General features: G+C 42.2%; 1 protein-coding gene across 1 annotated transcript in view; it reads right to left on the reverse strand.

Annotated features, from left to right (window-relative positions):
* zdhhc8b (zinc finger DHHC-type palmitoyltransferase 8b) overlaps positions 1–23,599 on the reverse strand; it is a 65,965-nt gene that overhangs the window by 3,101 nt on the left and 39,265 nt on the right. The window contains exons 2-10 of the mRNA XM_071482125.1: positions 11,328–11,449; positions 7,953–8,110; positions 7,162–7,334; positions 6,953–7,055; positions 6,384–6,475; positions 4,125–4,257; positions 2,892–2,997; positions 1,588–1,694; positions 358–1,424 (exon numbers count right to left, since the gene is read on the reverse strand). Coding sequence (XP_071338226.1) covers positions 358–1,424; positions 1,588–1,694; positions 2,892–2,997; positions 4,125–4,257; positions 6,384–6,475; positions 6,953–7,055; positions 7,162–7,334; positions 7,953–8,110; positions 11,328–11,449 — 2,061 coding nt within the window. The remainder of the gene's footprint in view (positions 1–357; positions 1,425–1,587; positions 1,695–2,891; positions 2,998–4,124; positions 4,258–6,383; positions 6,476–6,952; positions 7,056–7,161; positions 7,335–7,952; positions 8,111–11,327; positions 11,450–23,599) is intronic.

Consider the following 23,599-nt stretch of genomic DNA (forward strand, 5'->3'; position numbering starts at 1 on the left):
GGTGAGAAGCATGCAAAAGAAAAATAAGTGAGAGGAGTCACACAACTTTATTCATCTGACATTTGTGAAACAATACAAAAAGAAGATTTTTCTAGAAAGGCAAACGTATTTCATAACAGAACATGTAAGAATTCCCACCAGACAGAACTCATGAATAAATGGACATAACAGTGGAACATATACCATACACAAATGCTACACGTTGCCTCAGTTAGGACTAGTACACTAGTGTCCATGAATTACTGGCTGTGTCAAGCAGAAGGAGCTTGGTTTCCAGTGGGAATACATTCAACACCCACCAGTCCCCATTGGCTCCACGTGCATGCAGTCCCACAGGGGGGACATTAGGATTCATACCTTGGGCCCCCCAGACGAGGTGAGTCTGTCCTCTCATGGGCACTGATGTAGGAGAGTTTCTGATGAGAGTAGGAGGGGGATCGGGGCATAGCAGGGGAGTGGGGCTGGTGGGCCGGGGAGCGATAGGGGCCCTCAGGGCCACTGGCCCTGGTCTGGCTGCTGTTGGTGCTACTGTGATCTGTGTGCAAGGAGGTGGATGAAGTCCTAGGGGCGCGGCCCAGTGTGGAGCCAGTATGGCGCAACACGGGGGTTCGCTGGCCATAGCTAACCAGCCCGACTCCCATCAGGTTGTCCCTGGAGCCTCCATAGGCTGGGGGTGTTGGGCCTCTGGAGCCGGGGCCACGAGGCCCATCTTGATAGCAAGCATTGGGGGGGATGCCATAGCCCCCATCAAACATGCCAGAGTCCTGGGCATAGATGTGGGTCTGGGAGCGCCCATGCAGCATCTGCCGCTTCTCCCTCTCCTCCATCTCCTTTCGCTCCTGGATGGAGGCCATGATGGTTTGGGAGAGGTTGTCATAGCGCACCGGGGATGGGTCCCTGTCCCTAAGGTGAGGGGATTGCCTGCCCACTCCTCTGGGTGGCATCACTGGGCTGTAGGCAGGGGCGACCTGCTGCCTCTGCATTTCAGGTTCCCGGATGTGGCACATTTTGGTGGGCAGGTAGGGTGAGTGGAACCCCATGGAGGGCATACCACGATGGGCCATGCACTCACTGGCAGTGGCTGGGGAGATGCTGGGGTTTAGCAGGCTGTCGTAGGACAAACTACCGTTACGGTTGGAGAGTGTGTTGGGTGAGAAAACACTCTTGTACGGGGTGGATGTGACTGTATGTGGCTGCAGGGCCGGGAGCTGGCCTTTCTCTGGCCGGCGGTGACCCTGCTTTAGGCTGAGAGAGCGGGAGTTGATGGGGTCAGTGTCTAGCTGGAGGGGAGAGGACTGGAAGGTTCGGTGGAGGGGAGCATTGGTGTACTCAGGCAGGTCCAGGTTTGGCTCAGATCGGTAGTCATGACCACGAACACCCTCTTCCAAGATGGCTGATGTCTTCCGGTCATCTGGCATGATGATCTGAGGAGCAAACAGTAACATGTCAAAAAATCATAGTGAGGGCATGACTGAACCTTTTGTGGTAAAACTCCTGGCTATTACGGTGGAGCTACATAACAAAATATCATAATGATACTACATTAAGAATGTAATTCATACATTAGTGGCAAACATCCTGTCTTACCTTCTCTCCAGCTGTGTGGTAGTGGACTTTCGGCATGGTGCCAAAGGACGGCCGGAATTTGTACATGGCTGGAGTGGAGGGGTGGGTTTTACCAGAGAGGGAACTCTCTACAATACACACAAAGAAAGAAAACCAGCATTAACACTGTAGAAATAATAGAAATGAAACTATTCTACCAGCTGATTGAAAGTCATTTCTGGGAGAAAAAAGACCTCAGAGCTAAATTCTAGTAAAGTAAAGAGGCTGGAGAGACTGAGTTCTTGACTCCCACACCATCACCATTTCTACAGAATGAAAATGAAGTGGAGTGGCTGGGAAGCCAGATGCTAAGAGTCCATTTAGTAATTGATATGTAACACATGTGAGTGCTGCAACAGCCAACTGTCCATCTTTGACAAACTACTTGAATAAATCACAAAATCCAAAAGGTACTTCTACGCAAATAGTCGATCCCGGGCAGTGGTGCATAAGTGTCTCTAAGGGAGATGCACAGAACTCTTACTCTCACAAATTATGAGCCCCCTTAATTGTTTTCACAAAGGGAGGCAATCCATGTCGAATGCAGTACTTTGAAGTATCACCAGGTAGCAGTAGTGCTCCATGGAAGAGTAGGGAGTGTTCACTCCCAGGCATAATGCACCATGACACTGGAGATCCTGATGGGAACCTGATGGGAACCTGCCGGGAACCTGCTGGGAACCTGCTGGGAACCTGCCGTTTTAGGTTCACACTATATATTACTGGCACTTCATACTATTGAATGCAACAGTATAAAGAATGTGTTACCACTAGCTATAAAACTACTACCACAACCAGATCTTTCACAATTTCTAATTTACACAGATGACTCTCAGAGGCAGTCATTTTTTAGTAAGTGTACTGATTTTAGACCATATTCCTTTCCCATCCCTCCATTTGGCAGAGCTCCACTGCTACACACAACCAAAAAGGTGGTGATTCATGTTGCAATGATTCACTGTGAAATTTATCCATTGTACCACAAATCTGATGCTGATTCAGTAAACAGGGCTTGCCTCCTCACTACAAATCCCGCCTGTTCTCTGGCCCAGAATAAGAAAGGCCATCGCCCTGCCACTGGGATGGAAATTTATCAGGCTAAACTAGCAGCAAGTCCCATACTGGGACACTGGTGATCTACAGGGGGAGTTTGGGGAATTGCCATTTGGTGTAGCCTTGACAGGAAAGAGAAATGGGATTGATGATGACTGTCAGGAAAGAGAGAGAGAGAGAGGAGGCAGGGGGAGTTGGTGAACACAGGGACGCTGTGTTTCTGTGTTTCTTACCTTCACTGGAGGTCAGCTGGCTTTTCAGCTGGTTGTACCTGTCAGCTTTGGGTGGCAGTGGCGGCTGGGTTTCTTTGTCATCCAGGCCATCCAGGCTGCATTTGGACTACAGGGAGTAGAGCAGGGTGTTAAAAGTGTCCAGAACAGGTGGGGGAACGGCAGATGAAATAGAGAAGAGCATGTGTTCCTGTTAGGGATGCACCAACATTCACACAGGCGGTTGAAGGGTAGCAAAGCTGGACTTGACAGCTGCTCCATTTGATCATACATTTATTCTTTTTACTGGCTGATGGAGTGGAATGGTGAAAGAAAATTATTTTTAATAGTTGGATTAACACGTTTTCTCAATATTTTTTCATCTTAAACGAGTACTCAACTGATTTAGCGTTGCACGTCTACACTGTCGGACCAAATGAAAATCGATGCTGCAGAACCAGAGATATCGTCTTTTTTGTTCCATGCATCCCTCTTACTTATTAAAGCCAAATGTCTCCATTACCCACAATGCATCTCGGCGACTGACAGTTTAATTTGAGATTCAGGTGTGTTCTGGTGGTTCTGATGGCAGTAGCTAATGTATCCTTGAGATGCTAGCCTCAAGAAGAGACAAGGAGCAGGCAGGTAAGCTCACTCCTTTCTTACTACACACCACCAGATCTTTTTCATTTTCAGACTTGGAGTTGATCAGTTTTGTTACACATGCAATAGTAACACCTGTTAACAGATATATAAAATCAGTGGAGCTTCCCCTTAAGTCAGAGAGAATTTTCTGTTTTGCTCCTGATTTTCTCTCAGTTTAGTTGCTCTTAAGGGGAATGGGACACTCTTCTTAACTGAAGCCACACTTTGTGCTTCAGGCTGATAAGATGAGTGTGTTCTTTACAGAGAGAGAAAATCTGGTATGCCTCAAGGGGTTGTGGATTATTTACTCTCTGCACGTTGATTTTCACACTAAATGGCATGAAATGAAACTAATGGCCGCCTGAAAGGTAAAAAAAAATCATTCTAAAACATGAGGCTGCTTTGGAAAATGTACCATTAACTACAATTTGAATTTAATGGTCTTAAAAATACAAAACCTCTACTCTTGCCCCAGTGTCATTTATATTTGTTTTTTTAAAGAGTATTTTTTGGAGACATGTTTGCCTTTACATGAGTTTTGGGAATATTTGCTATTGCTACATATCCAACATATAATAACAGCTTTATAGTATTTATTAATTAACAACTCACCTTAGAGCTGATGATGGTGCCGTGGACGCCGTTGTCACTGATCTTAATGGTTATTTGCCTGTCTGAGAGGTCTGGTCTGATGAATGGGGGCTGAATTTTGATGTGGGGCTTTTTCCTGGGATCCAGCATGTACCTGTGTGGAAAGGGGCAACATGTTTTAATGCATTCCTTTCTTGTAATTTCGTGCCACTTTGGCAGTTTACAATTTTCAGTCTAGTCCTGACAGCAGCATTGCCATTAGATTTGAAATGTAATCCACTGCTGCATTGGAAGTAACCAGGATGAGAGGTTTACATCTCTCTAACACAGCTGAAATAGCACACAATGAACTATTACAGTGCTTCACATTGAAGTATACACCATAAATCCAAAGAAGGGCACAAGCATTATCTTCCTATAGTAAACACTATTGCTGCAAACTGACTATACACTGAACAAAAAAAAACACAGTTCTTGCTTCCACTTTTCATGAGTTCAAATGAAAGCTCTAAGCTTTTTCTAAGCACACATAAGGCTTCTTTCTCCCGAAAAATCATTTCCAAATTCTCAGTAACAACATTGGAGACGGCTTATGGTAGTGAAGTGGCCATTCATTTCACAGTCACTGTCTGGTGGACATTAAACATGCCAAGTGCAACATCTGTGTCATTGTGTTGTGGGATAAAGCTGCACATTTTAAAGAGGCCTTTAAATGTGACCAGTCTAAGGAACACCTGTGCAATAATCGGGCTGTTTAAACCGCATCTTGATGATCTTGGCAAATGAGAAATGCTCAGAAACATGGACACATTTGCCAATAAATTGAAGAGAAATAAACCCTGTATGTGCAGAGAAAACCTGAGATCTTTCAACTCATGAATATAGGAGTAAAAACAAGTGTTTATATTTATATTTTTGTTCAGTATAGTTTCTCTGATAGGACTTTGTCATTAATGTATCATCAACATTCGAGCCAATAAAGCTTATTTGATATCTTCTTATTCTAGTCTCACTGCAAACCTAACTATAATTTTGTCTTTACTTTCTACATTGTGAGATTACAGCAGTTAATGTCACAAAGGATTACATGAGACTCCATAACATTAACTAGATATGTGCTGCATATACATCTATAAATAAAACATGGAAATTCACACCAAGTATTTCACTCCTCCCTTACCTTATATACTGGACATTACACTCCACTATCAACACATGTTGGCCTTTTGAGTACACTGATGAAATTAGGTATGAATTTTATATCTACACCATCCCATTGTGTTACACTGTTTAACAGACATTTCAGACACAACTTCCTGACAAAAAACAGCGTTTTAAGTGAGTCATACAGGGTTTTTTCATAATTAAAAGAGCTGTCACTGTGAGTTCTTTTAATGTTTAATGGTTAGTGTGGAAACTGGGGAAATAAATGTGTGATGTATTTTCCATGGAGTCCTTACACATTTCAAGTAATCAAAACCCACATAAAAAAAATCCATGTAATTTAATTAATTTGCTGTCAGATTAAAAAAAACAGAACATTCAGTATCAGTCAGGACCAGAATCCTTAGAGTCAGTGGTTTAGTAAAACAAAAACCTTCAGTGACTGCAAAACAACTTAAAGGCAGAGGCTCGGGACACAGCATTTCACCCCCACCTGCTGTTGTCTCTGTGGTTACATTGTTGATCTTTATGGCATGACACTTGTCCCAATAGGGTGTAAAACTGGTGTTCTGGGTCTATGCTGTGAGCGTGCATGTGTGTGTGTGTATGTGTGAGTAAAAAGCACATTTACTAGCTCTGCACTCTGTTTGCCATTAACTCTTGTTCTATAGACTGATTAAGTTTTCTCAGCCATCTGCCTTCCCCCAGGGTTGCTGGCTGCTTTCAGGCAGAGCTGGATACACACTTCCACAACCACCTCAGAGCACGTGAATATGCCCATACGCACATATACACACACACACACACACACACGCAGGATGGATGGACGGCCTCCCTGCAGTTAGATGATGGTGCACTCGTGCCATGGCGTGGATGTCATGGGCCACGATGAGCCACAACATTACTTGCACATACTGCACATATGCACAAGCACGCATGCACACACACACACACACACACACACATTCTCAATGCATTTAGATGGCAAAGCTGGAAGACAAGACAATTCATTCAAAATCAATAGTGAATTTAATATGTACTTACATAATCCTGAAAAGCATCTACACATACACATACACATGCATAGATGCACACACACACAATAAAGCATCTTACCTAGGTGCCAGAGGACTACATAAGACATACTCCACGTTGCCACAGCAACCCCTGGTGAAGGGATTTACTCCCCCACGAAACTTGCCCGTCACCTGAAGAAGACAACGCCTTGTTTAGAGTCGGCAGCAAAAAAAGGACCAGACCGTACTGCATGCATGTATGCATGCACACAAGCACACACACACACACACACACACACACACACACACACACATATTAATACAGCGACAGAGGTCCAGTGTTTGAATATGAATATTCTGCATGTGTGTTTACTGTCTTTATGAAGGTAAATTTATTTATGTACACACATGGTAATTTGACAGTGTTATTCCAAGCAAACCCATACACCAACAGTGAGGCAGCTCCAGATGTGAATGTTTGCATCTGTGTGAATGTGAAGACGGGCCACACAGCTCTGTAGACTTTCCCTGATCATAGTCAAATAAATGTGTGTGTGTGTGTGTGTGTGTGTGTGTGTGTGTGTGTGTGTGTGTGTGTGTGTGTGTGTGTGTGTGTAGAACAGTTTCAGAACAAGCATGTTAGCAGCTCCTGTGCTGGTGTCTAATCACCTGTTCGTTGGTTGTTCTCCCTCGAGCTACGAGCACCATATGGAAACCTGTGAGTCCCATGACTGGAATGAAGAAAAGCCCTGCTATACACATCACCACCAGACTTGACAAAAGTCAAGGTCAATAGCAATACGAGGTCATGAGAACATGACCAGATGGACTATAAGAATAACACAAAGCTGGTAGTAGGTTGTAGCAGTGAAGGATACGTGACAATGGTGTGCAGCGCTGCCAGCTTCTCTCTGTGGTGGAGCACAAAGATGAGGCCGAAAGAAAAAACTCCCACCATGTGGATGCTCAGTGACAGCAGGAAAAGGAAGAAGTAGCGGTAGTTCCTCCGTCCAATGCAGTTGTTCACCCAGGGACAGTGGTGGTCAAAGTCCTGAGGAGGGAAGGAGAGAGTTACTCCTCTAAGATTCATGTAAGGTGTTCATGAGGTATTAAATTATGTGACCTCCTGGTCTGGGTTCAGGCTTTAAATGTGCAAATGTAGGTTTATAAATTCTGACCTACTAGTTCACTTGATTAGTCCTTGGTTGAATAACAAGGTTATGAGGAGTGGAGATATGTTTTAATGAAATATTCAATCTACAATCAACCTATACCTTCAATAAATGTTAGTCATACCTGTAGAATAAGGGTGGCATCTTAACGTGTGAATACTAACAGTCAACATCATCATGAAAATCATAACATTTATAGACTGTATTTTTATTTATTTGTTTTGATAGTAAAACATAAAAATCCTGTATAAGAAAACAGGATGCAGGAGCACAGCCTATATAATTCTACATCCTCTGTGTTGACTGTGGATTTGAAAGCTAATACTAATGACAGCATTCTATGGTTAAAGCTGCCAAAAGCTGATATTTATGCAAGTAATTATGATCATTAATGACAATGATTTTCTTGCCAAAAACACAAATATTTAATAAAAATGTATATATTTATACTGAATATACAGTCGTGTTTGTATTAATACACACACACACACACACACCTCCACACAGTTGTCACAGACGCTGCAGTGCGAGCAGCGCGGCGGCCTGTAGAAGTGACAGGTGGCGCACCACTTCATCCGGACCTGAATGCCCTTGATCTCCACATTCTTGTAGAGCGGCGCTCGGAAATCATCGTCCTTGTCTTCGTCCTCGTCCGCTGTGGACAGACACATTAACACATTAACAGAGCACAGATGCATATGGTGGAGAGCGCATAGACAGCACGGTACACACAAACTCAGACACAGTAAAAAGAAAGGTTTTCATTCAGTTTGACAGGGACAACAGGAGAGCAAGCTTAGATGAAGCCCTCCCCTGCTGCTGGCTGTCTGCAGTTAGAGGGAACACAGGGAGAAATGAACATTTTTATAGACATGACCTATTCGTTCTGCTTTTAACATTAAGACTGATTAATAAGCACCCTGTGACTCATGTATAGCAGAATCTGTTTGGTTTTATTTCACATTTTTAAAAAAAATGGAATTAAACCTCTAACCCTGGCAGAGTTGGTGACTGACACATGTAACTGAACCCTTCACCTCTAAACTACAATATGAGACAACAAGCAGCATTTCCACTGCCCTTGCTGTGACAGCACTCAATCAAACTGTTTATGTGAGCCTTTGTACTAGGTGCCACTTTGCTTTGGAGCTGCAGTGGAAAATAAAATGTCTTTCAGTTGATCAAAGGGCAAATTCAAATGATCTGCACAGAGCTCCAACCTGAAAAAATAATTTCACAGTACAATAGTAACTGCAGGGAGATCCAGGTAGCTGAGCACACACAGAATGCAAGAGAGAGACAAAGGTAGAGCTCAGAAATAAACACTTGCATAACAGAGATTGCTCTGTTATTATGGCTCTCAAGCCTCTTCAAATAGATTTTAAAGGTAAACCGCCTGCAAAAGCAACAGACACAAACAGCAGTTATGCTTGCATCTCCTCTGACAGCTTTGTTCCTACAAATGTTGAATGCAAGAAGTGGCCTATTTTATAAAATATACATTTACACTGCAACAATAAAATTCACTTTAGTTCCACTACAGTCAGATTTCCTGCCTGAAATAAGTGAAACAAATGAACTATGACCAAACGTGTTTTCACCTCTTTTCACTGAAATTGTTGATTTGCATTAAAAGCTTGAACATTCTTTGTTCATGACTTTATTTTCGGCATTAAAGAGTAAGTTGCTTACACCTTGTTGTATCTATATGAACGTACAGTCAGTATCTTTATCGAATACACCTACTTCATCACCATTAATGTTAAAATCCACTAATCCTCACATAAACAGAATTTAAACCGCTGACGCCTGCGCTCATACAATAATAAACAAATAATTGTGTCTGCATGCTCAAGTGTTTGCTATTGATCACAAGTGTATCATCCCTTATGAAAGGGTAAACTGTGTGTCTATGTGTGTGAGTGAGGATGCAATAGCTTCTTTATTTTGCTCAATGACACTTGGGCAGGGCACTTCGCTTCCCAGCTAAAAATAGCTGCTCGCTAAAGCTGGAAACGAGGCCGATGAGAGCGGCGAGACTGAACAAAAACAGTAAAGCTGCAGGCACCGAAACCAATGAAGGGAATCATGCTAAAATGTTCTATAAAGCAGAACAGCAGATTTGAGTGATAATTCTCTGTAGGTTCCTCACTGCAAGTGACTACCTGCATGTTACATATAGCCATTTTATGCTTTGTTGATATCAGTTAACGGAGCAATTCGTTAAAGGTTCTGTAAACACAATTTTAAACATTAATACAGCGGAAAACAACTATTTTCTATGGAAAGATATAGTGGAGTCATGGATCATGAGCAGAGAACTAAGTCACACCCAGTCTGTGCATGTTGTAATCTGAGTTTATCTGTTCTTTGGTAGCCCGTCTGGTAACGTGAGTTAGTGCACGAACATGTGCATGTCAGTGCACGTAAGTCTCCTCCTCCTGTTAAACCGTTGGCCTGCCCCATGTTTAAAAGCACACAGGGACTGCCTACAGGTGAGATGGCACAGTGCTGACTGTGTTCAGGTGAGAACCACCTGCCAGAGTTTCCTCTATTGAAGAAACCACATTTTTTCTAAAAAGGCCTCCGACAAAGAGAGAGATGAGACCAGAGCACAGGAGGACTGGCCATGAGGACATAACACTAGATCTATAGAGTTTTTAATTTTTTCTGGCTCCATCAGTGTCATTCACCCGACCACAGTCGCAGCAGATAAGTCCAAAACACCTTGCTGACTGAGAACCACATTGGGTTACAATTTTAGTGCTAGCCTGTGTTGACGAAAACAAACAACCAGGCATCTCACTGCACTTTTGATACCAAAGTGAAAAGAAATTCATGCTTTCATCAGAAATGTGTAATGTTAACACACTTTTTAAGTATTTTTACTGAATATGTAACTTATTGACTGCAGCAAAATTTCACTAAACTGTAAAACTGCAGAACTTTTACATAAATTTGAGCTTGTAACTGTGTAGTCTTATTAGCCATTCACGTCTCTCATCAGCCTTTTACCTGTGTTTGCAGTTTCCCTGAAACAGAGAATGACAATAAACTGCTGCGCCATACATCAGTGATCTGAATGGAAATATCCTTAGTAGACACAAACCTTTCATTTTCACTTTTACAGCCTGGATGACGGAATGATTTTCTTAGCAGATGTCACTTAATAGCTATGTCAGCTCTTCATTTTTTCATTATAACTTCACTAGTGGGGTCTGCTGCCTCAGAGATATACCATCAAGAGCTTAGAAAACAACTCATCCTTCAGTAGTCTATAAAAGCCAGCGGGGCAGCAGCAGAAGGCCACTGTCACCTCTGGGAATGCAGATAACCTGCACTTTATACAACCTAATGATTATTACCTCCTTTATGAGCAGAGAAAGCTCTTTCAAAAGACAGGTGCTTATCATTTACAGGCGCATTACAAACATCCCTGGGGATGGGTTCAATCATAATTACTTAACCCAGACACCGCTGAGGACAAGGAGCCTGCATCAGGAGCACAAGTCAGTGCTGCTTGTTTGACAGGCTGAACAGCTGAGGATACTCAATACACCTCGCAATATGAAGGCTTGTATAACATCCCCCAGTGTGCTGCATGTGGTGCATGTGCACTTTACAGACTGTAACAGGAAGATAATGGGGTAGTGAAACATTGGGGAGGGTGGTGCTCTGATGCATGTGGTGCTATTAAAGGTGTACCCTCTACATGAGGACTGAACAAGGAGGAATAATTACTCACACTGATGTGAACATATGTTATGACAGATACTAATATTTTTATGATGGCAGATAGATAATGCAAGTAATATTAACACCATTGGCGGACACTGAAACCAATTTTCACACCCACAAACATGCAGACAAACCTCTGGGGTAAACACCAGGGTCCATGAAGGTTGCCATGCTGAAGTTGGCCAAGACAAAGAGGAAGACCAGGCCATTGTAGAGAGGCACAGCGGGAGAGATCACCTTAGTCAACCAGGGGCACCTAGAAACACAAATAAGGGGACACAGATTAGGATTCTTTCCCTCACACACACATTTAAACACTGTCACATTTTGATTTTGAACTACACGATTCCCTGCTTATGAAATATCCATGCACTTTTCTTATGATTACAAGGTTACACAGAGTGAATTAGAGCAGGGTATACAGTGGATGCCAGAACTTGTGGCAATAAACAATAAAGCAGCCAGGATGACTCAGTGGTCCTAACTGCACTGTAATTCTTGATAAATTACCTGGACACTGTGAATTTCTCTGAAACTAATTAACTGAAGGGTTGATCCTTAGCCTAAAGGATTCTCAAGAAATACCTGCTTAAAAAATATGCTTGGCAAACGAAAATACTATTGCGCAACTAGGTGAGACTTGTCACCAAGCTGCTTGTGAAGATTAAAATCATGGAACAACAATGGAGGTCACACATGCTAGAAGAATCACAATATCATCAAAATCCATCCTCGTTGTAAAGATATTTCTGTCTGGACCAAAGTGGTGGAGATCCACGCCGCTAGCATGGCTAAAAATAAAGCTTACCAAACCTGGATGAGCTTTAGTTTCAGGTCTGGTCACTCTTCATAGCAGAGCAGCCATCACATACAGTACATCTGACTGAACACTCTCCCGAGCAGGTAACTTAGGCTGACCACGTCAATGGAAACCTGTCAGGTCAGTCAGTTATCGACGGGAAACCTCCTTTAAACTCTGCCAGCATTTTGCGTCAAGACTGACCTTCTCCGCTGCCTGCAGGTCATAACTCAGTCACTGCTGTGAAATATTCAACTGTGGAGACACCTGAATCACACCCTTTGCCCCGCTCAATCACCTGGACTCAAATGTCAAGACAACGTGCGCTTCCTGGAGCGCTATCATTCAAATCAACTGTTTATGTGGCCTCTCTAGAGAGGAAGCACCATCAGAATGAAGATATGTGTTAACGCCTACGGTTGGACATACTGCAGAGAGCCTGCAGGTCACAGACCCTGAGAGAATTTATGAATTAATAAAGTATCTTGCAGGAGAGGAAGGAAGGTACTTGACAGAGATTTGAGAGTGTTTCCAGCTGTCTTTCATGACATAGTGGCTAACACGCCCACTTGCACACGTAATAGATACACACACACTTACACATTTAAGATTGCTTTACTAGTTTATTCTGACGTCAAAAACTCAATTTCCTGGCACCCGTGCCCCGAGATCATCTTCAATCCATATCTCTTTTCCCGCTCCGCCAGTCCTCTTTTGCTTTGTTGAATTATTCAGAGCAGAGGCTGCAGAGAGCCACTCACAGAGAATGGAGAGGAGCCAACGGGGATGAGATGGCCTGTCACACAACCAGTCTGTATCAGGCTATAGGCTTGATTAATCCTTCCAAGATACCACTGCAACATATCAGGGCAACATCGGGGGTGATTATAGTTGACTTTATTGACATCACTTGAAAATGTATCTCATATTTATCCTATTCTTCAGTGATGTATTACAAGCTTATTAAAAACTCATCAGAGGCAGAGACTCACTTTTATAATGAGACAATCCCTAGGAAATCGCATGTCAAGTGTAGTTTGTGATATCATTATTCTTATTGTGAAGGTGTGAAGCTTATAATAACAACTGTCAATGTCCCCAAGTTTGGTCCAAAATGGATTATATTAGGATGAAATTTATTTATTGTGCCCAAATGATAAATCCTAACGACTTTATTGCCTAAGTTTTTCTTGAGCACCACCAGCAGGTCAAGATCAACATCATGGTTCCCAGATGACATCTTAAATACTTGTTCTCTAGTGCCACCATGTTGATGACTTCTTGACCTGCTAATTTTTAGTGTCACCATCAGCTCACTGTGCCTAAATACAGGCTCACAGAGGCTAGCATGGGTGCAGAACAGTTCTAATTATCAAATCTTAGCATGCTAACGCGTGAAAATATACCTGCTAAACATCTTCAAGTTAGCATTTAGCTCAAATCTCCACTGTAGCTAAATGCAGCCTCACAGAGGCTAGCATGGCTGCTAGACTCTTTACTGGTTAAAAACTGGATGGGATTTGGTAGATTGGATATGAGAAGAGAACTGGAGAAGTTTTCTGCTTTTGTGGAAAGCCTAGTCTGACTTTAACCATAATCAAGCCACCATCAGTGTGCCTCTATTTAGAAAAACCCTATAATCTCACACTTTGATTGGTAATTTAAATTTTGCTGTTGCTTTCTCTATGAACACAGTTTCAGTAGCTTGTTTATAGCACATATTAACTTTTGCAACACAACAACCTCAAAGCACATTTCAGTGGAACTGACGTTGACTCAGCAGACTATAGTACCATGCTGTGTCATTACAGCTTTGGCAACAAGTAGATGAGGTAAAAACACTTACAAAATTGTTCAAAGAAAAGCAATAGCATGCAGCTCCACCATCTTACAAAATCCCAATTACTCGCCTGTCAAAGGATCATGTGTTTTTGCCCACAACGTGATACAGAGGAGCCGCAGATAAGGAACAAATGGAGTGCAGCTGACAGCAACCATTTTAGGCGCCTGGGTGCAGAAAAGCGTGGGAGGAAAATGTGACTGAGAGAGAGCCTGATTAAGGCCACAGACGCTGGTAAATTGTGTAGGAGTAACAAATAACCACAGTCTGCTTATCAACACTGTTTACAAGCCACTTTTACTACTTGTGTAACCATGATACTTCCACTTGGACAGAAAAGCCTCCGGCTTGTCAAAAAGTTTGGAAAACTTTATCAAGCTGAAAAGGTTTTTCCTGCCAAAGGTGCAGTAAAGTAATGAGTTTGGTTCTGCCTAAGTTTAAGTTCTGAGGCTGCAAATGAATGGCCTGGATTCTCAATGGCAATTAAAACGCCTGCAAACAGGAGTTGGCACGTTAACAAAGCAAGCACCCCGAACCCAATCAGCATTTAAAATGGCAGCTCGGGGACCCTTAAGCATGCACCGCACACTGTTGCAACAGAGGTGTAAAGGTTCATGCTGAGGAATAAAATGAATGAAAATCACAGATCATCTCCTGGCTGAGATGAGGAAGAGAATAATGTTTAAACAAGGGATTAATGAAGAACAATCCACAGCTTCACTATTTTTATATTAACAATGGATCAAATGACTATGTGTAAAGTTTGTTGTTGCTTGAATTATCAAGCAACACTGCAGTTCACATCAGCAATAGAGAATGTTTTACTCTCTCTCAGCTCATTATTTTGGTTTAATGGCACACAACTTCTCCGTTTACTCCCACAGCTCCCTTCAGCCCCCTCTCCAGCTGCAGCAGACAGCCACAAGCCTGTGATCACAGTGGAGCATTTAGCAGCTAACTAGATTTCCCTCAGGAGTTGGTGAAGACCAAAACTGAGCTAAAAGAAGACTGAATATCAGACTTCTGTTTGTAGGGTGACAAGAAACATGACTCTAAATGCATACCAACGTCGCTCTGGGTCTGCTGGATGTGTAAATAGGCAACTGTTCGCTAGTTCATTCACCATGACAACTTAAGCAAGGTGATAATATGTCACTGACCCAAATGGCCAAAAAATGTATATATAAATAAAAAGAAAATAATGACTTATACAAAATATAATACAAATAACAAAACTTATACAGCATCTATTTTCCTTCCTTTTCCAGTAAAGTCCAGTCCAGAACTGAGCAGTAAAAATCTGACAGATCCCTTCAGCTGTGATCACCACAAACCAGGATCAGTTTCGTCTAAACTGCAGCTTTAACGCTTTCTAATTTGTATAGCAGCACTACTTCCCTCTTCGGTATCATGTTACTCATGTGGACCTCGTGTCATTTGTGAGGCTGCATCAGATATCCACCCCTGAGCCACAGTGAAATCATATAATACACACATCCAGACACACTGACACACTTAGCTTTGTCCAGCATCAGCTCAGGGACTGACAGACTGAATCTTAGCCTCGGGTATCTGATAGCCTTCTCTGTCACTGCAGCAGTAGGGGTTTTAGTGGTTGAGTATTAAGATTAGAGAAAACACCCCGGCTTCTTGGTGATGATAGCCCAGCTGTCTTTCAAAAAAAAAAAAAAAAGAATCCAGGACACAAATCCTGTCTTAAAATCTCATAAAAAACACAGGCTTGAGTATGTTGATTAAACAAAATCTGGATGGAACACTTTGAAACCAACCCACTAATCCCACTGCTGTGGAAAACCTATTGAGGGAGGAAAAAGGCCCACGGTCCATGTAAAGTAATTAGGTGTTCGATGAAAACTTAAAGCTTTTTAAGGTGGCAGGATTGATCTGTTGACACAGTTGTGGCTACTAAATAGGGCTGAAATAATCGATCACATCTACCATGAAACGTCATCTACATGCTCACTACACACTACACATCCCAAAGCTATTTGACTACTCAAATCTGCCTGTCCTTTATTTGCCTGCTTTTGGATCACAGCAGAAAAGGCAGCCCTCTCTTTGAAGTTGCTCTTATCTGTTCCTTTAGTAGCTCCGGGAGCGAGGAGGGGGTGGGTGGTTGGGGGGTGGGAAGAGACAGAACAACCATCAAAGAGAAAACAGAGTGAATCCAGGGAGCTTTTGGCACTGACACTGATGGGCAGCACTTTTCTCAGTCCAACATGAAGGTCAACATTTTTACAAGATGCCAGTCTTTGTGAATGAAGGGTGAAAGTTTACTATACACAATATGTTGTTGATTCATTCAGGTGTTAAATACAGGTGGGGTACTAAGTGAACTCAAATCCATGAAGTATTGCACTTGAATAATATTGGGAGACTCACAAAAGACAGATTAAAAGAAGAATGGTCCACATTGATGGGCAGAGAACACAATGTTTTTGATCCCCAGTAGGAGCCAAGCTCCAAAAAAGCTGGATCCTACATTTCCCATAATGCAGCCAATAGTATCATTTCATTAAAACCCCACCCACATCTTTCAAAGTCCACAAACCCAGTTTGTAATCCAGGCTTTCTGTCATAAAAATGTAGTGTCAACTCAAATGGTTCCTACAGAGCCTCAGAAGACATTAAACAACTGTTTTCACAGGCTAAGTAGTAGTGTATGAGCTGTGTGTGTGAGATCTGTCATTCTTCTTTAAAAAAGCAACTTAACACCAACTTTTTTTGTTGCTAATCTCCATCCAGAGCTTTAACTTCTCATCTTGCTGCAGTGACGTAAAAGTGTACCCCAGGATGTGCAAGTGCACCATGACATCACCCATCAGTCAGAGGCTAAAAATATTTGTCATTCTGCTTTTCAGCCTGCAAACACAGTGATGCTGACTTGCTTTTGGAAGAGGATCATTAAATTAAGATGTACTCCGCAGAAAACCTTCAATATCTCTGCTGTTCCTGGCAGATGTTCACATTTCACATATTACCAGGATCAGAAATTAAGCCTGATGTTTGTGAGCATGAGTGACACCTGTAACACTAGACAATGCTGTCGGTCCACTGGGAGCACTTACTCTAATGTATTCAGCACATGGTGAGAAAGCCATCCCATTGATTAGTTCATTAAGGCTGAACCCAGTGGGAGGCACATGGAAGGTCTGTTCTCCTGCAGATTGCCTGCTGAGACCCAGCGACCCTGAATCCGATACAAGTCTGGTGTCATCTTACCTTTTAGGTGGTGAATTTTCATCATGATTAAAAAAATGTGTATCTGTATTCTACAAGGAAAGGAGAGTGAGGGCTCAGTTATAGGATTTCAGTCCTGATCTGGATGCCATATTAAGACATTTTTCACATTTGGTCTAGCACATAATTTTACTCCCATCCTCACCCTCAGCAGCCGTGCACCAGCTGAAACACTGCTGGAGTTACATCCCATATTCACCCCCACTCTTCAAATTCTGTCACACTTATTTAACTCCTGGTAGGATTCATGAACGCAGCATCACTCACTCACTCAGTCCTCCGGGACCTGCCAGTCTCTACTGCAAACACATCCCTGAGGCTCTTCATTCACACACATGGCATTTAGCATTCCACACACACACACAGACACACACACACACACACACACAGCAGCAGGCCTGTTGCCGGTGGAGACAGCGGTGATGTTTGCTGGCAGTGTGGAGCAGAGCAGTTCGAGGCAGGTCAGGCGAGAAGCAGAGCCGCACAGATTGATTATCACGAAGTTCAGCTCCTCCAGCCCCTAAGTTATTTATTAGGGATTGGTATTTTATTTTTTCACACAGACTGCGCATCAACACAGCTTCTTAGGCTGGGTTGCTTATTCACATTTAGAGTATGTATTTAATTTTCTGTCCCCACGATCCTGTTCAACACCTGCATCTAAATTTATTATAATTAATAATAATTATTATTACAGTAATTAGTTATCATTATCAATTATATCAGTAGTAGTATTGCAGTTACCATTAACATTATTACTGTAGCTGTTACCACTATGTTGGCCTTTTCCCATGCGCTCTCTCTCCTTTTCTGGTCGCTCTCTGTAGAACAGTAAGTAATTGAAAAACAATATTTGTGTAGGTTTTTTCACAAGAAAGTTAAATTACCAAGGTACAAATCCCTGTATCCTACTATATGCTTAAATTATACATTTATAAATGTGCATATAATTCTCATTTAAAAAGTTTACCTGGTCAATTAAAAAAAAAAAATTTTCTTCACTGGAAGCTTACGCAATCACATTGTGTAAGGTGTTTACAGGACCATGACTGGCTTACAAAGTAGTTGTGATGTCACAAAATCCGGCTTGTAGGTACAAGTCTCAAAGTCACATTTAAAGTGAGCTCTGACTAACTTTCCACCTTCTGCAGAAAACTGTGAAAACAACCGTCTAATGTCAAACTAGAAGGTCAAACATCCATGTGAAATAGCAGTAAATAAAACAGATTTGATTTGAGGGGGAGTTAAAGTTTTTAAACTGTTTATTATGCATGGCCAGATTTTCAAATGAAAACAAATTTAAGAGACTGGGAAAAAAGACAAAAGTAAAGTATCACTTCCTTGAGCCTTGAGGACAGGTTGATTTCACTGTAAGACAGCAGAACAGAGAGGGAACCTGTGCAGCTGCACAGCACAGTATTAAATCTGCATTTCAGCTCAGAGCACAATGTAATTTGCATTTTCATAATTACATAAGAGGTCCATTTGAAATAAAATGCTTTGCCCCCACACGCCACCCTTTTGTATTTTACATATTCATAACCCCTTTTTTATTGTCTGTAGAAAGAGGAAAGCAGGAAAAATATTTCTACTTTCCTCAGCCACAAGTGCAGTTTCACCAGCTTACCACAGTAAATTGCATCACTATAAATAAGCACAGTGAGCAGTGACACTATTACAAATGCTGCCTGGCTCCATATGTACGTATGAGGTTCATATTTAAATCAACACTTTCAATCCAAAGCTATATTTACAGCTGATAACTAATGCACATTTGAGCTCCACATATTAAATGAATATCAAAATTCAAAAATTGACCAAAAATTTTTATTTCAAAAATGCATAATGCATGTTCATCCAGATGAAACAGTGAGATTTCAAAGATCCAAGGTTGTTTGTAACACTGACATCCACCTTCAGGGAACGATAGGATTAAAAAACTCCATCATATTCCCCACAGTTTCCTGTTAATGTGGGCAAGAATTTTGTGGGAGCACATGTCACAATATTTCCATATGGGAGAGGAACGAGATAGTGTGTGTGGTTGCAAGTGTGTGTGTGTCATGGGGAGGGGTTTAGTGTCACCTTTCTTCCTTTTATCCTCCTACTCACTGTCTGTGTAGTTAATCATAATACACATATGCTTTGTTCATTTCCTCATTTATTTATCCCACTACAGAAGCACAAATCTCATGGACACACACTCCAAAAATGTTCTTACATATTCTATAAAAACCTCAAACAAATCAACAGTATCTGCTCTTACAATCCAATAAAACAAATGCAATCACTTTTCCTGATGAAAAACTGTTTGCATTGGCATGTGTTCCTAAAGTGGCACAACAAACACAACCATGTGCATGCATTTGCAACCACAGTGTGTTGTGTGGGCTGGTGTGTAGTAACACATGTGCTGCCTGCCTGTCAGACTCTCGCTCCGTGGGAAACTGGGAATCAGTACAGTGCCATGGGTCAGTTGGAATAAATGAGGCTCACAGGGCCAAAGACAGAGAGGCTTAACAAGACAAGTGCAGTAAATATCTGTGGGTATTTAGACCACAGTAGCACAGACGGTCATCTCTGCCAATGCAACTGTTGCCTCTGTTTGTGTGTGTGTGTGTGTGTGTGTGTGTGTGTGCGCGTGCACATATTAAGCTCTTCCACTTTTAAATATGCATCTGCATGAAACCCAACCGGGATATTGGCTATTGCGGGGGATGAGTAGGTGGATCCAGCTAACATGGATGCCCCTGCATCCATTGACCAATCAGTTCCCAGGCTGATACAGAAGGAGGGAAAGTAGTGCCTGCAGAAATTGGCTTGCCCCCGTGTCACATTCCTAGCCACTCTTATTCTAAGCCCCGAGCACTGCGGCCTGCATGTGCAGCCACTGTCAAGAACGTAAAGAGTTACCACCCAAAGAGGCGACAGGCAGAGTCGTTCAGTCTGTTTTCAGACAGTTGACTGTTGAACATTAGTGTTGCACAGACGACTTTTAAAAGGCTCTCATGGCACTGACATGAGAAACTCAGGAACCTGTTGTTTCTTCTTTTAATTTTTAACCTAAGATCATTTGTAATATTGATAATACGTGAGTTATATTCTACTGTGACAGTTACAGTAAAGGTCTAGTCACACTGCAAGTAGCACAGCGAAATTCAGCCATGCATCTTCACGAAATAGGTGATTCTAACATTTTAGTAATGAAGCAACTACTCACAGGGCTAAGCAGCAAACTAGCCAACCAGAAACAGTTATCCAGTCACAGCATACTCCAAGCTAGCTAGCTTACTAACTGTCATACCGTCCTTACACTGAAATTAATGCATATGAGCAGGTTTTTAACCTACTAAAAAAAGGCCTTTGACTCCTTTCACACTGCCAGATGAACTACTGTTCCCAAGGACAAGATGGATTATTATTATGAGTATAATTGACTATAATTTTTGACAAACTTCAGTTAAAAAAAAAAGTAAATCTAACAATAAGAAGACTGAATTCATGTTTTAAATCCCTGCTCCTTATCCAACAGATCTTGCTGACAGCAGGCAGTTCAGAGCACTTTGGTAAATATGGATTTATTCTCAGCAAAACAGAGGGCGATGATGCCAAATCCCCTTTACCAGTACACAGCAATGGTCAAGACTCAGCAGTTCTAGGAAGACGAGGGGAGGAGGTGATAAGAGGTGCTGATCTGAAACCCGAGGAGGTACTCCAGAAATACAGCAGATGGTAGAGACACAGACAGACACACACCGAGGCAGAATGTAAAAGTCATATCAACACAAAACCCTGACAAAGCAAGATGATTTGTTGACTATAATGTCCATGCTGGAATGCACAATGACCCCTCAGCATCTTAGCCCCCCCCCGATCCAACACCATTATGGCAACTAGGGCTTTTTATCTGCAAGCGCCATCTGCACGCTGCTCCATCCACACCAGTGAGGTCAGTTCAATTCTCTTCTCACTTCCTGCAGGAAGCCAAAGTTAAGCTTGGACTGGACAAGCGTATGAACACACACACACACACACACACACACACACACACACACACACACACACACACACACACACACACACACACACACACACACACACACACACACACACACACACACACACACAAGCTGCTCTCCAGAGAACAGAGCAGTCCTCTAAGTCTACAGCAAACACCATGTGGTAATGTTGGAGGGTTTAATCAGGGAAACTGTACAAACTCAATACTCATGTACACAGTCACGAGACTGTCCTGCTGTAAAAAACAACCCTACCATGACCCATAGATACGTTTTGTTGCTCGGCGTCCTCCAGCAATTAAGGCGTCCTCCAGCAGCCATAGTAATTATGATAGGAGCAAGGGAGGAAGTCAGGTGATTCACTATAAAGAGCAACAAAGTCTGCGTTGGTAGGAGGTTGAGATGGATGGATCAGCTGACACAGGACTTTCACACGAGAGGCCACTGTTCGTTTTCCTTTTCAAACTGAAGAGCACTAGTTTATTATTGTAACCATGACGATGAAGGTCCTCTAGCCTACTTATTTTAACCCAAACCACAAGCTTTTCCTAAACCGTGTCCGGTATGCCCCCTATAGGTTGTATCAGATGGTAGGAACAAACGACCTATGTAATCATTTAGGGTGGAAAACTTGTTGGCGGAGGCAGCAGCACGGTGTGTAGAGGAACTGCCTTGAGATTCATGGTTTTGAGGATTATGGGTTTTTGAAGGCCACAACTAATACCAATATTTGGGTACTGGTGACGGTTGTGCATTAGACGTCATAAAACACATGGTAACTTAAGTTTCCTTGTATAAATTAAGGTTAAACACACAAATACACACGCTCCCATCATTCTTTGTACATGTTGCTTCTCTGCAGGCAGTGCTGGCAGCCACTGGTGGACCAGCTGCTTGCCTGCCTTCTGGTCCTGGTGAGATTTAGTACAGCACTCATCCACCTTTCCAAAAACCCCTGATTAAATGAGATGGGTAAACACTATAATTTTCACAATTCAAGCATGTCTTTCCTGTTTATGCACTTAATCACATAAGAACTCACACCCCACAAAACAGTCAGTACAATGACAGTCACTATGTAAACAAACCTCAGATACTTTAGTGACTAATAATAATGGATTTTGATGTTTGGAAAATTGTTTTCAGAGCATAAAATCTATCACAAAGGCTGCAGAGTCATGCTAAACTGCTGACGCAGCTGGTGTCAAGCCACAGCAAATTCTGGTTGTATTTTAAATCCACTTCCTGTTGCTGGATGCTCGTCTGCCCCTGCAGAGCCCATCAGCCTAATGAACCGTTCATCAATCAGTTTAATGTACACACACACAAACACAGGCCCCGGCTGGTACAGAGGTTGGCAGAGATGGATGGCACAAGACTCGGCTGGTAATAAAACAAAGGGAGATGTCCACACACATTCCTCCTCTCTTACAGCCAAAGCTTCACTTAAATACCAGAAGATAGTGATGTTTGCAACCTGGAGAGGCCTGTGTAGACACAACTGGTGAGGCAACGACTGCCAGACGCTGTCAAAGTGTGATAAAATGTCAGAAAAAAAACAAAGGCTAATGTTGTATGTAGAGCATGTTGCAGCCATGTTGCTCTATTCAGGGATCAAGGTTTTACAGGTCATTACAAAAGCAGAGAATAATAGTTTGTTCCAGTGTCATTATGTGGTTGAGTACTTTTTATTTTATCACTGATACAACCTGATTCTGATCAAGAGAAAATTACAACATCTTGTGAATTCAACTTTTCATTTGTCTCATACTGTGTTATAAATTATTTCAAAACTTAGATACTGAAGTCTCACTTTAACTGTTAAGTTCACTTTGTGCTTCAGAGCACTTGTTTGTGTTAACCGAGTGTGTGTTTAGGTCCACCATAGGTGACAGTGACCTTCACTAGTTTAAGAAAGTTATATCCTTTAGAAACAGTTTACAGTCCGAGACCAGGACCCAGAGCTCACTGATGTCAGGTCCAACAGACTGACCAACTCCAAAACCAGAACAGCCACCGGAAACAAAGCAGCTCTGACATTTGTAGCATCATTACTCAATAATAAAAAGCTGAATTATGTAGCATTGTAAATCCACAACAACACCCTCCCTCCAGTTTTTAATGAAATATCAAGTCTCAAGGAGAATACATGTTTCAGACATTTTGTCCCTTGGCTCACCTGGTACCATGAATTATAAATGAATCCTGGAGAAAACATTTTGAACTTCATTAGCAGTGGGAGCGGTTAAACACCAGTCAAGTCCAGCCTTGCATAGAACTAATATCATTAACTTGCTCTTTCAATTCACACACAACAGTTAATAAATTAAATGCACATGGATACATTATAGTTAATAGCAATCTCAGAGCATTTCTCAAACACACAACCCTGCACAGACAGGAACTGAAATACCCTTCTTTATGCCCAGTCAAACCCTGGCTCCAGGCTTAACACCTCAGGCGACTTCATTTGGAGTTCATCTGGCC

The sequence above is a fragment of the Trachinotus anak genome, unplaced genomic scaffold (genome assembly GCF_046630095.1).
Source record: "Trachinotus anak isolate AG129_WGS33_773 ecotype Australia unplaced genomic scaffold, CSIRO_AGI_Tana_v1 ptg000008l, whole genome shotgun sequence".
In the NCBI taxonomy this organism is placed as follows: Eukaryota; Metazoa; Chordata; class Actinopteri; order Carangiformes; family Carangidae; genus Trachinotus; species Trachinotus anak.